This window comes from Abramis brama (genome assembly GCF_963993115.1).
Source record: "Abramis brama genome assembly, chromosome: 5".
Lineage (NCBI taxonomy): Eukaryota > Metazoa > Chordata > Actinopteri > Cypriniformes > Leuciscidae > Abramis > Abramis brama.
This window is the reverse complement of record NC_139967.1, coordinates 9,279,903-9,293,480: the sequence shown is the minus strand read 5'-3', so window position 1 is coordinate 9,293,480 and position 13,578 is coordinate 9,279,903. Positions and strand designations below refer to the sequence as shown.

At 36.0% G+C, this 13,578-nt stretch overlaps 2 protein-coding genes across 4 annotated transcripts in view; one reads left to right on the top strand and one right to left on the bottom strand.

The window, feature by feature from the left end:
* taok3a (TAO kinase 3a) overlaps positions 1 to 10,269 on the top strand; it is a 71,795-nt gene extending 61,526 nt beyond the window's left edge. For all 3 annotated transcript variants that reach the window (XM_084115398.1, XM_084115397.1, XM_084115396.1), the window contains exons 14-20: positions 2,217 to 2,453; positions 2,918 to 3,046; positions 3,179 to 3,382; positions 4,402 to 4,641; positions 5,253 to 5,465; positions 7,578 to 7,760; positions 9,032 to 10,269. In XM_084115398.1, coding sequence (XP_083971524.1) covers positions 2,217 to 2,453; positions 2,918 to 3,046; positions 3,179 to 3,382; positions 4,402 to 4,641; positions 5,253 to 5,465; positions 7,578 to 7,760; positions 9,032 to 9,193 — 1,368 coding nt within the window. In that variant the 3' untranslated portion in view covers positions 9,194 to 10,269. The remainder of the gene's footprint in view (positions 1 to 2,216; positions 2,454 to 2,917; positions 3,047 to 3,178; positions 3,383 to 4,401; positions 4,642 to 5,252; positions 5,466 to 7,577; positions 7,761 to 9,031) is intronic.
* Positions 10,270 to 10,274: 5 nt separating this feature from the next.
* pebp1 (phosphatidylethanolamine binding protein 1) lies at positions 10,275 to 13,423 on the bottom strand. The gene is made up of 4 exons (XM_084115399.1): positions 13,188 to 13,423; positions 12,205 to 12,314; positions 11,998 to 12,098; positions 10,275 to 10,852 (listed from the first exon to the last, which is right to left on the bottom strand). The coding sequence occupies exons 1-4, from the start codon at positions 13,320 to 13,322 to the stop codon at positions 10,635 to 10,637; spliced, it is 564 nt and encodes a 187-aa protein (XP_083971525.1). The 5' UTR covers positions 13,323 to 13,423; the 3' UTR covers positions 10,275 to 10,634.
* Between the last annotated feature and the right edge of the window lie 155 nt (positions 13,424 to 13,578).

Here is a 13,578-nt window from a genome sequence, read left to right as displayed (position 1 = left end):
TTTTGTAACATAACTGACTTTACGGTCACATTTTGATAAAAATGATGAAAAACGTATACAGTTTTTTTTCAAACGAGAAAAAATACAAACCCCAAACTTTTGAACAGTAGTCTACATATTTCATCACATATTTTAACTTAATTATTCTATTTTATTTTTTTCAGTTGATACTATTTAGAATTGAATGAAATCAATTGATTATTGAAATATAGTTTGATAGGAGTTCTCTTCAAGTCACCATGAAATTAAAATGGACAATATCTCATTTTTTTACAGGATGTTGCAGTGTGTATTATAACTGATTTATCTGTATCATTATTTATTGATTTTTGGTTTTTTTAATGCCCGCGTAATCTTTATTAAAAAACATTAACCTCCCCCGAAACGGCATCTGTTCTCTTCATGATGTGTGTTTCGGCATAGGGGAGACTAAATATCCTCCACAACTAACTGCAAACTGCCATTCAGATCTGCCTACATATAGTTAGAAACACCCAACTTCCTATGATCCAATCAATTCCTGAAGGACAAAATCCAGTCCCGCCCATTTTTCCTCATTCCAGAAGCCGCTTCACTCTGATATACGTCACAATAGGGAAGAAAAGACTTCTGTTTCATGCCGAATTTAACTCATCTGCAATCTTTCACTAAGCTTGTCGCAATTAGCATTTTCCGAGAGAGATGCATTCGATTCTAAGATACCATATTTTGGCCACAGCAACCTTTTGGAGCTACCTTTGCATCAGGAGCGTGCCTTAAAACGGCATTTCTCTTGGTTTAAACAGAGCATTAAATTGCCTGTTCTGGCAACACATTAATTCCATTAGTGTCAGCTCCACATAAACATGTATTTTCCTTTAATCTGAAATGGTCAGAAGTTGAATTTGAATCTAGTTAGGATGCCAATTTGTGTTACCTTTAACCTGAAAGTGTTTCTTTCATTATTTTCCATTCTTTTTTTGTGACCTGGCCCAGGGCTTAGTGCTATCACATGCCCCTTTGGTGCGGCTGATAGGGGCATTTGGGCAGAAAGTGATTGGATTGGTGACTGCGGTTACAGTGGGGCTACTGATTCAGGGTGATTAGGAAATTTCCCCCTTCAACAGGCATTTCATGTGACTGGCCTACTAAACGCTGCTTAGCTCGCGCGCGGGGCCAGGCCTCTCTGAGAACCTCTTTCATTCATGGCGCACCTGCGAGGAGAGAGGAGAAGCAGTGTTCGCCCTCTCTCTTTATCTCCATCCCTCTCTCGCTCTCTCTTTCTCTCTCGGTGGGTTTTGAGCGAGTGCTTTTGGGGGATGTAGTGCAGGCGACTCTCAATGTTCTCACGGGTGGTTTACTTCGCCAACATGTTTGGCATGAGGAGTTCAGGTGGGAGTTACGAGAAACTCAACGAACAGTTTGATCTGGACACGCCCTTCTTCCAGGTTTGTCTTCCACGGGTTTGCAAAGTCAAGGGAATGGTGGGGGTTTTGTGTTTTCATTTATATATTTAGTCGCATCAGTGACATTCTAGATGTAGGCAAAGGCAATGTTGAGATGGGTAACATTCAAAATCGCATTTTTTCCTCTTTGTCACAATCAGATATTGCACTAAAATGAAAATTATCCATCATTTTGATGGACTGAATTGTAATTTTTCCATCATGCTCTATTTGAATTTGTCAGTATAATCATACAGTGCTTGTGATTTTAACGTGCCTTTGATATCACAAGAAGTTTTAGTCTAGTGCTGGTGTTGATTTCAGGGCTGCTTCTTTTTATTCTACTATCATAATGTGAAAAGACGACACTGTGGTGATGATGATGATTTGAGCTTGCGATCTGGTCACCCAATTTAATGGACGACATCTAATGAATTATTCCACTGGACTGCACTGGGAATCTCTCGTTTCTCTTCCTAGATCCTTACATTTTCCTGTCTATTTTCATGGGGATGCTTTATAAACAACCCAACAGTTATAGGTGCCAGTAGGGAGTAAAAGTGAAGAAAAGAGGATATAGTTAAAGTGTTCAAGTAGGGAAATGCCTTTAACTTGATACCTCATTTTGAATGATCTGACATTCTGATGTCTTTGGTCAAACTTTTGGTCACCATCATCCAGTTGCCAGGTCTTCCTAAGAACTGTGGGTTGCTTGTACATTTTGCTACACTGACAATCATAATCATCTCAAAAGTTACCCGTCACCCTCTGACCGAGTTCTTCTCCATCTAGGTAACGCGTCAGATACACGAACATGAGCAGGAAAATGAGCTCCGAGAGCAGATGTCGGGGTACAAGCGCATGCGACGGCAACACCAGAAGCAGCTGATCGCTCTGGAGAACAAGCTGAAGGCAGAGATGGACGAGCACAGACTGAAGCTCCAGAAAGAACTGGAAACCCACGCCAACAATGCCTTCATTGAGCTGGAGAAACTCGCCAAGAAGCACGCCATCCAAACGGACAAAGAAGTGGGTGATCTTTCTTTATTCTTCTTTTTGAGACCCTACTGTTTATAGTTACTAGCCAATCAACTATTGGTCAATTGACATGATGTTGATTGCAAGTAGTGATTGACCAATGTGTGATCCAGTTCTTGGACTTGTATTGCTTTAAGATCTTAACAATAAATTCTATATTATAAAATCCCTGTACAAAGAAATAAGTTCAAAAGTTCACGCAGGTCACTTGAAAAAGACCCCAGTTAATTTATGCTTTTCCATATTGCTTGTTAAACATGTAAATAGCTACGGGATGAATGCTAATTATTCATGCAACATATGTTGATTGGTATGTTAATGAAGCCTGAGAGAAAATAGGACTGTGTGGATCTTTTTAGTTAGTTTTCTTCAGGAGTGGTTTTAAAATGAGAGAGAAAAAAATCTGTGATAAACTGAAGTGTTGATATTTATGATAAATTTGTTACATTCCTCAGATGAAAACACTGGCAGCTGATGAGAAGAAGTTCCAGCAGCAAATCATGGCCCAACAGAAGAAAGAGCTCACCACCTTCCTTGATAATCAGAAGAAACAGTACAAGCTGTGCAAGGAGAAGATCAAAGAGGTTCATGTCTAAATACTCAAAATTAACATGAAACTAAAAATGACCCTATTTACATCAACTGTTTTCTTAATTCCTAAGAATTGTTGTTATTTCAAAAACAATATATATATCTTTGTGATTTTTTTTGTTTAGGAAATGAGTGAAGACCACAGCACGCCTAAGAAAGAGAAACAGGAGAGGCTGTCCAAGCACAAGGAGAACATCCAGCACTCTCAGGCTGAAGAAGAGGCTCAGCTCCTGGGTCAGCAGAGGGCTTTCTACGACAGGAACTGTAGGGCCTTCAAACGCAAGATCATGGTCAAGAGGCACGAGTTTGAGCAAGAGCAGTTACGAGAGGTGGGGATGAAATGCTTCAAGTCAGAAAAAGACAAATTACTGCCTTGCACTCTATATATACATTTCAAAGGTTTGGGGTCAGAATGTTCTCTTTTTTTTTAATACAGAAATGAATACACTGAAGACTGGAGTAATGATGCTGAAAATTCAGCTTTGCATCACAGGGATAAATTACATTTCAAAATATATTCAAATAGAAAACTTGTAATAATATTTTACAATATTACTGTTTTTGCTGTATTTTAATCAAATAAATGTAGCATTGGAGAGAATAAGAATCTTCTTTCAGAAATCAAAAAATCTTACTGACCCCAAACTTTTGAATGGTATTGTTTATGTATACTTGTACATTCCTATGAATCGTATTTGGGGCTTTTCCCAGGGTTAATGCAAAATTTGAACCTTTTCTCAGGGTTCATGACTCTTTTCAATTAATCTGATTTGAAAATAAGTAATGCAGCAATGTGCAAATCTCTTAATCTAGCGCTTTAATCAGCAGGAAACCTTCGGAAGTATTCCCGGGTCGAAACCCATTTATGGTCTATAGAACAGCAAACATGTTGATGCATAATCCAGTGTTTGCAATTTTGGTCCAAATTTAGTCCTGGTCTTAAAGCTTCTAATAATTGTGAACCACTTATCAACATCTCCTTATACTATTATGTTTCATGCATGTGTTCATACCTCATTTTACTCTTGTAACCTTTGTAATTCGCCCCCAGAATGGTTTGTTGAAAAGGTGTTTACCATTACTTTAAGTGTTCTTAGTGATCAGATGTTAAAGGAGGTATCCAAGCCGTATCTAGGGACTATAATATCATCAGAGACATTTATAGAGACTTCATAGAGACTGGCTCTTTTGAGCAATCACCTGTCAACCACAAAATACACCTTAGCCAACCTAGCAACTCCCTAGCAACCATCTTATGTATCCACAAAGGATCATGCAAAAAATTTTTATTTTTTTATTTTATTTTAGTGTAAGCTAATGTAATATTTTCTGTTTTTCTGACTGTCAGGAGTTGAATAAGAAGAAGACCCAGAAGGAAATGGAGCACGCTATGTTGATCAGACAAGACGAGTCGACTCAAGAACTTGAACACAGGCAGCTGAAGATGCTACAGAAACTTCGCATGGATCTGATCCGACTGCAGCACCAAACGGAGCTGGAGAACCAGATCGAATACAACAACCGTAGAGAGAGAGAACTGCACAGGAAACATGTGCTCGAACTACGGCAGCAGCCCAAGAACCTCAAGGTACCATCAACTGTGGAATAACATTTCTTATTACTTAGCTATATATAGTGTGAATTTAACCTACAAAATCTATGTAGGTCTCGTTGTTTCTCTGACTGTGGTTGCAAGATTAACCTTGATTTATTTTAGAAACTGGGTAGATATTAGGAACATTTGCAGGTCAGTAGAGACTGATGATGATGTTTAATGTTTAAATTAAACGTTTAAACATTTAATTGCATAGGCACTTAACACATTTAAATCTAAAACTGTGGTGACACTTTATAATAAGGTTCAATTTGTTAACATTAGTTAAGTTGAACATTTAGTTCATGTTAATTTCAACATTTACTAATACATTATTAAAGTCAAAAGTTGTATCTGTTAATATTATTTAATGGACCTAAGCTAACATGAACTAACAATGAACAGTTGTTTTTGTTAACTTATTTTCTTAGTTAATGCATTAACTAACGTTAACTAATTGGACCTTACTGTAAAGTGAAAAAAAAAGAGCATATTTTTGCTTAATTTCACAATCCTATGAGACAAAACGCAAATTAGATGATAGTTTTTGTCCTGAAAAGATTGTCAGTTTGTGTTTATACAACTTTGAGTTGTGTCTCCTGCAGGCTATGGAGCTCCAGATAAAGAAACAGTTCCAGGATACGTGTAAAGTCCAGACGAAACAGTACAAGGCCCTGCGGCACCATCAGCTAGAGGTGACCCCCAAAAGTGAGCACAAGACGGTGCTGAAAGCCCTGAAGGACGAGCAGACGCGCAAACTGGCCATCCTGGCCGAGCAGTACGAGCAGAGCATCAACGAGATGATGGCGTCACAGGCAGTGAGTGAAGAAAGCACACTGTTAATCATCATAATGGCCAAGAGGAAGAATCACATCAACTGTTGACCATTTATTCTAGTATCTATGCGAGATCATTATAAGGCGTAGACCGATTGGAATGACATTCACAAAGCATTTAACATCCATAATTTGACACATTTTTGAGTGAAACAGCGGATAATAATGTAGTGATATTTGTTATGCAATTTGTTTTTGCCAAAGTATACAGAGTGCAACAGTCAGGTTCTGGAAGTAAAAACTCCATTCATTTTCTGCATAGGGAAATAGTTTTTTAACAATAACTTCTAAACCTTTTAAACGCAGACCTGTAGTGTGCTCCGAGTTAATTGATGGTATATGGTTTTGTCGAAGCTGTCAATCCGCATTTTCAACTTATTTTTTAAAATAATCCCGTTTAACAGCTGAATTTGTGGTGAAAAACTACATTACCCATGATGCTATACAGAAAATTCCACCAATCATAGTCTCGCAGCGAGCAATCTAGTCTTCATATGCTCGTAAAAAAATTTTTTTTATATATATATATATATATGTGTATGTATGTATGTATGTATGTATGTATGTATGTATATATATACACTACTGGTCAAAAGTTTTAGATCGGTAAGATTTTTAATGTTTTTAAAAGAAGTATCTTCTGCTCACCAAGACTGCATTTATTTGATAAAAAATACAAACAAAAACAGTCATATTGTGAAATATTATTACAATGTAAATCATCTGTTTTCTATGTGAATATATAGTAAATGTATTCCTGTGATCAAAGCTGAAGTTTCAGCATCATTACTCCAGTCTTCAGTGTCACATGATCCTTCAGAAATCACTCTAATATGCTGATTTGATGATCAAGAAACATTTATGATTATTATCAATGTTGAAAACAGTTTTTTACATTTTTATTTCATGATGCTATGATGAATAGAAAGTTCAAAAGAACAGCATTTATATGAAATGGAAAGCTTTTGTAACATTAAACGCTACCCTTCAAAAGTTTGGGGTCAGTAAGAATTTTTATTTTATTTTTGGGCGAAATAAATAAAATAAATCAATACTTTTATTCATCAAGGATGAGTTAAACTGATCAAAAGTTACAGTAAAGACATTTATAATGTTAGAAAATATTCTATTTTAAATAAATGCTGTTCTTTTGAGCTTTCTATTCATCAAAGAATTTTGGAAAAAAAAATGTACAAAACTGTTTTCAACATTGAAAATATTAATGAATGTTTTTTTAGCATAAAATCATCATATTAGAATGATTTCTGAAGGATCATGTGACACTGAAGACTGGAGTAATGATGCTGAAAATTCAGCTTTGATCACAGGAATAAATTACAGTTTAAAATATATTAAAATAGAAAACAGTCATTTTAAATTGTCATAATATTTCACAATAATACTGTTTTTTTAATTGTTTTTTATCAAATAAATGCAGCCTTGGTGAGCAGAAGAGACTTCTTTTAAAAACATAAAAAATCTTACCGATCTAAAACTTTTGACCAGTAGTATATATAAATATATATTTATATATATATTTATATATTATTTATTTATTTATTTATAATATTTCACTATCATTTTTAATTTGATTATTTCATTCGCAATGCTTTGTGGGTTTGTAGTTCTTTTCCTTACTAAACATTAAGTATGGTCTTGTACTTTTATCCAAAACTTTTTTGCTTCACATCTGTTAACTCTTAAGTTTGTAAGGTTGTGATTCACCCTGTATGGTTTGGTTCATGGAAAAATTTATGGAAAAAATACTTCTAGAACCAACGCTGCTGAAAAAGTGGGCGGAGACTAATGCACTCTATTAATGTATAGATTCAATTTGATTTCATGTTGTCTTCAAGATGCAACACACAATGTGTTATTTATAAGCTGTTTTGGAAAAACAAAAAGTAAGTAATTGTTTTGTTGATAGTTGATGCGGATTTTAAATTAAACATAAAACAAGGCCTCCCTTCTGTTCGAAATTCCAGTCTCGGCCCATTGCCCGTACAAGAAAGCCATTGATGGTTAACCAAAACTGTGCTGTAGTGTCAGCAAACCGTCTGAGGCTCACATATGCACGTGTGTGTTTTTGTGTAGCTTCGTCTGGATGAGGCTCAGGAGGCTGAGTGCCAGGCACTGAGGCAGCAGCTGCAGCAGGAGATGGAGTTACTCAATGCGTACCAGAGCAAGATCAAGATTCAGACCGAGGCCCAGCACGAGCGCGAGCTGCAGAAACTGGAGCAGAAAGTCTCACTGCGCCGAGCGCACCTTGAACAGAAGGTCTAGCACTCTTATTATCCTCTTATTTACCCAGACTCTAATTAAGAGTATTTTATCATCAATAGTGGTGGTCTGCCAATATAGGATTTTCTAGAGAGCAGGGTATTTAATCAGCAGTTTATATAAATATATATTAGTATAACATTTATCATCACTCTGCCCCCTCTCCACCAATAAGCTGGTGTGTGGTGGGCGTTCTGGTGCAGAATGGCTCCTGTCGCATCATAGGTGGATGCTGCACATTGGTGGTGCTTGAGGAGATTCCCCTCTTCCATGTAAAGCGCTTTGAGTGTAGAGAAATGTAACTAATTATTATTAACACTTTTTCTTTATTTGTGTTAAAATTGTGGTAACCTTTTGTTATATCTTTATTGTATTGTATATTTCATGCAGTAAATAGGCCTATACAGATACAATGCTAAAGTTTGGGATCAATAAGATTTTATTTTGAAAGAAATTAATACTTCTAATAATTTTATTTAGCAAGGATGCATTAAATAAATCACAAATTATAGTAAAGTATATATATAATATTTCCTTAACATATAAATCATGGTTTCCACAAAAATATTAAGCAGCACAACTATTTTGAACATTGATAATAATAAGAATTTTTGGAGCATTAAAACAGCATATTAGAATGATTTCTGAAGGATATACACTGAAGACTGGAGTAATGATAAATTTCCTTTTAAAAGATATTAAAATAGACCGTCACATAGCAGTATAGCATATATGTGTGTGTGTGTTTCTTTTACAGCATATTTACCTTAAATTTGACTCTTTAATCTCACAATTTGAGATTTCATAAAAAGGTATGATTACCTACAGCCTTGTGCATCCATGCTGCACAAAAACACTGGTACTGTTATATTGCTTCTATACAACAATTTTATTAACAAGAAGTTTTATTATATGCACTCTGCTTGTCCAGTAAAATTAGAGGACTGGATCCCTGAAAAATGAACATAAGTGGCACCGGTTCATCAAAGGTCAATGGGACAACATGAGTCCAAAGCCAAAACAAGAGGGATAGGACCATTATTTGGATTATTCATTGAGGTTAAATATTACAAATCGAACTACCTTTGTTTTTGCTAATGTGTGTAATGAGTTCATAGAGTTTTTAGCAAATTAAAGGGAAGAAATAAATCAAAAGCCTTCATTTCAGGATTGATGTAGTCTAGCGTGGAAAGATATGTCCTGTAGGTTCCTCTACACCTCTGTTTGTTTGACATCGTTTTGTTTGAGCTTCTGCCTTGTGTTCATAGATCGAGGAGGAGCTGGCTTCTCTTCAGAAAGAGCGCACTGACCGAATCAAACACCTGCTGGACCGCCAGGAGAGAGAAATCGACGCCTTCGACATGGAGAGCCTTCGTATGGGTTTCAATAACTTGGGTGCTTTGGACTACCCTAAAGATGACTACAGATGAGACCATAACACTCCACCATCTTCGCTCTTTCCTGGTCACACACCTTTTTTTTCTTTTTTTTTGAGCTGTTTTTGCTACTGACAGTCCGATCAATCCTCACAGGCCTTACACATGTGGGGCGCCCTCTGCAAGACAACATGCTGGATAACGTCCTTTAGTTGTCTCTTTTTATATAAATATTATATACGAGACGATTAAATGTGTCACAGTGTTGATGTCAATGTTTTCTCGTGCAATGATAACACTTTCGGTGTAGCTAAAAATTAAAATGGAGATTTCAAGACAAAAGCAATACGAACTAGCGGTTTGCATTGCTAATTTTAATCCAGATGCACTCGTGCAGTTTTTGTTCTTTTTGCAGATGTTTTGATGGACGAAGTGTCATTTAAGAATTTTTTTAAACTGTATTTTTGTTTTTTTGCAGCCTAATGCCTCTCGCTGCTTGAATCCCTATTTGGTATTTATTCATCCAGAAAAATGATGAAAAATACCTTTTATTAAGTATTGAAGAAATTTGATAAAGTTTGCATATTAAAACAATGTACATATTTGATAGGTGCATCTGTGACTCTGAGATTCTTATGGTATTCAACCATTTTTTTCTTTTTTGGGAGAACAGTGCGTTCATATGTACAATACCATAAATCACCTCAGCTGAGGTGCACAATGTGAATAATACATATGTGAATCCTAAACTCGTGGTACCTGCACAAAGGGCTGAAGGGGAAGTGACATGTATTTTGTGTATAGAAGGCTTTATGGAGAACTTTTACTTATTTTCCTATTACATTTTAACTGAATTTCAATTTCTTTTTATAAATATACATACACATCTATATATAATAAATGTTTCACCACCCTTTCCCTCCTGCAGTTACTGGTGAAATTGTCTCAATGGCCTCTTATTTCATGATTCTGTTCTCTGCATCTTCTCCAGCTGTGTATTTTCTACAAAGTCAAATTAGTGAATAAAAACGCTTTACTGTCGCATGCACTTTACATTTGTTTTCAGATTAAGAGGCATGATTCTGTCAGAGCTTTTAATTATATTTGTAAATAAAGTGCTCATCACACAAGCAACGTCTTTCCATAGTCTGATTTAATTATCCAGGATTTATTTTTCCCAGTGTGTTAATTTCCAGTATATAGTGGTGAGAAATTCATGAAATTAAAGGTGCAGCCAAAAAATACAACACAAATTTGACTTTAATTCATATTCAAAGGTGCAAAGTCTTTCTTTTTAACCTGAAGGTAGTCCGAATGCTTAGATTTAGATTGCTTCATTTCAATTTAACTAGAACAAAAGATGACTTGAATTTCACAATTTCTGCACAGCTTTTAAAACAAAACACAGTTTCTCTAGTTCATTATTTTCATTTTTGAAATATACCGAGTCAAGCTCTGACCAGAATAAACGGCAATAACTTATTCTAAATGGTCCTTATTTGCCAGCCAGCTGTTCGTAAAGTTTGGGCACGTAGTCGTCCCACTCTGCCTGGAAGCAAGACCCTGCGAGCGGAGCACCGAGGCCGTATTTCTTGCGGAAACTCTGGATCTTGAATTTCCCACGGTTGTCTCCAGAGCGATTGGTGAGGACGCGTTCGGTGCAGCTGATGCTATCTGACTGCTCGTAAACCAGCCACAGGTAACGATGGAGACCTGAGGAAATCATCCGCAAGTGTTACTCGCTATTGTTATTCTGCTGATTGGATCCAATATATTCAGCAACATTTAAGGCAGTCAATAGGTGTGTTCGACTCACCCTCATTCCAAACACGCGAGCCTTTCGTTCATCTTCAGAACACAAATGAAGATCTTTTTGATGAAATCTGTTGACAGCTACGCAACTACCAATTTGATGCTTCAAAAAGTTCATAAAGAGATCATAAAACTAATCCAAATGAATTGAGCGACTTAGTCCAAATTTTCTAGTAGAGACACGATCGCTTTATATGATGAACAGATTTAATTTAGTCTTATTCACATATAAACATTGATCAGCGAACATAAACAGAAGCTCAACCGAACCTGCTTGAGGCGTGAGAACAAACCTCATTGGTTCTTGTGGAAGCTCAAACGTGCTGCACAACACGAGAATGAACCTCATTGGTTCTCGCACGTCAAGCGAACATGCTTGAGCATAATGTGTGATTTGATGAATTTTTGTGAATAAAAGCCTAAATTCAATCTGTTCATCATAAAAAGCGATCGTGTCTCTTCAAAAAAATTTTGACTAAACTGCTCATTTCATATAGATTAGTTTTACGATCTCTTTATGAACTTTTTGAAGCGTCAAAGTGATAGTTGAGTAGCTGTCAACGGAGGGTCAGAAAGCTCTCAGATTTTATTAAAAGGATCTTCATTTGTTTTCCAAAGATGAACGAAAGTCTTACAGGTTTATATCACAGTGTTTGCATACTTGATCACAGATAAAGTGGATTGCATGCAATATTTGTTCGACAATTCAACATTTTCATGAACTAACAGTTACACTTTTCATTCAATACTTTATGTACTGCTTTCTGCATCGTCTGTAACATATGCCTATACTATTTAAATAGCCTACCAATAAAGCGGAATCTATATATATTTTTTAGCAGTTTTATTTTATAAACATGATGCAATATAACATTAAAATTACATGAAAATTGTTTTTTACATTTATAAAAATACAAACTTGCGAGCGTCAGCAGAACTGAAGGTGTCAAATAAACAAAAAAACATTAAGAATAATATCTGGCATGCACTGCTTCAAGTCAGATGGCATTTGGCCGAAATCGAACACACCTAAACTGAGCTCTCACCTGTTCCCTTCGGGGGTCCTGCACCAACGTAGTCCGACATGACACATCCGCTGGAGATGTCATTTCCTTTCATGTTGACAACAAGGAAGTGGTGCCATTCCCTGAGATTAAACGCAACAATAGAGGATTTCAATATCCTGACTCTAACCTGTAATCTTTGGTTTAGTTCTGATACAATGAATATGGCTGATCGATCTGACAACACACCGAAATTTGGGGTCTTTTCGGCTGGGTGCATCTGGATCAGTCATGGCCAATGTGTACAGCTTACTGGGGTCACATCCCTCCCACTCAACGGATGTGGGCCGATTCTGCACCTGCAAAATGAAATGACAAAAAAACTCTTTTGAGATGACAAACACACATATTACTATATACATTCATAGTGCACATTACTTCTATAAATTATAAAGCATGTGCAAATGTAGATCTACAGCTAACAATTGTTTTACACAAACTTGACAGCATGTATTAATATGTATTATATTTTGTATCTTTATATATTTTGTATGAATAATGCATGTGTTACTTTTGGAAAATTGTAACCGTTTTTAAAATAAATTTAGATTTTTTGCACTTGAATAGTCTGATTTTTATATATATATATATATATATATATATATATATATATATAAAAATATATATATATATATATATATATATATATATATATATATATATATATATATATATATATATATATATTAATCTGGTATTTCAATTAATATAGGATAAAAATGCTGTTTAAATAAAAAAAAAAAAATGTGATTTAGATGTCCCACTCCAGGATGCTGCTGTCACTGCTTAACATGTCAAAAAACATTTATACAATATGTATTTATATTGCATTTTATTATATTAATTATAATGCAACACAATTCTGATCCATTAGCTGTTCCAGCAAACAATTTTTTTCCACAAATTTTGCACGAGGTAACGTTACGCAGAGAAAGAGAGACCACATTCGCATCACGTGATCCTGGAATTTCTAGACAGATGCAACTTTGGCTGCGTGCATGCGCATTACATAACTACAGACAAACTGCATTTAATTCAACCCTTTTTAGTCAATGCAAATGCACAAATATAAATAAATGCAAAACTGCATCAAAATGACCCTCCTCACACATGATGCAGAAGCACTGCTGCTAGCCACAAGCACTGGCCTAATTCCTGCATTGGACTCTAACCTGAGTGGGTGTGAACACTTTCCCCAGCGCGTCAATTTCCAAAGAGCCATATTTGACAGTTAGAGGCTTGGCTGGCTGTTCCTCCACCTCTGTAAGAGCTAGAGAACCAGTCCATTCAGTAATATCCACAGGCATGGTGACTAACGGCTCTTGTGAAATATAAACACAGCAGAAAAGTCGAGCTTCTGTCTCCCCCTGCAGTTCTTTTATTGTGATTGTTCATCAAACTGTTCAGTGACTGGTATAGCCAATCAACTTGCCGCAGCTGACCATGGACTTAATTTTGATTGGTCAGATGGTCTGCCAATATTCTTCGACCCGCCTCATTTCGACTCATTTCCGCGAATCGGTTCTTTTGAGCACTTCAGCGAAATTGCTTATTTTCTAAAAG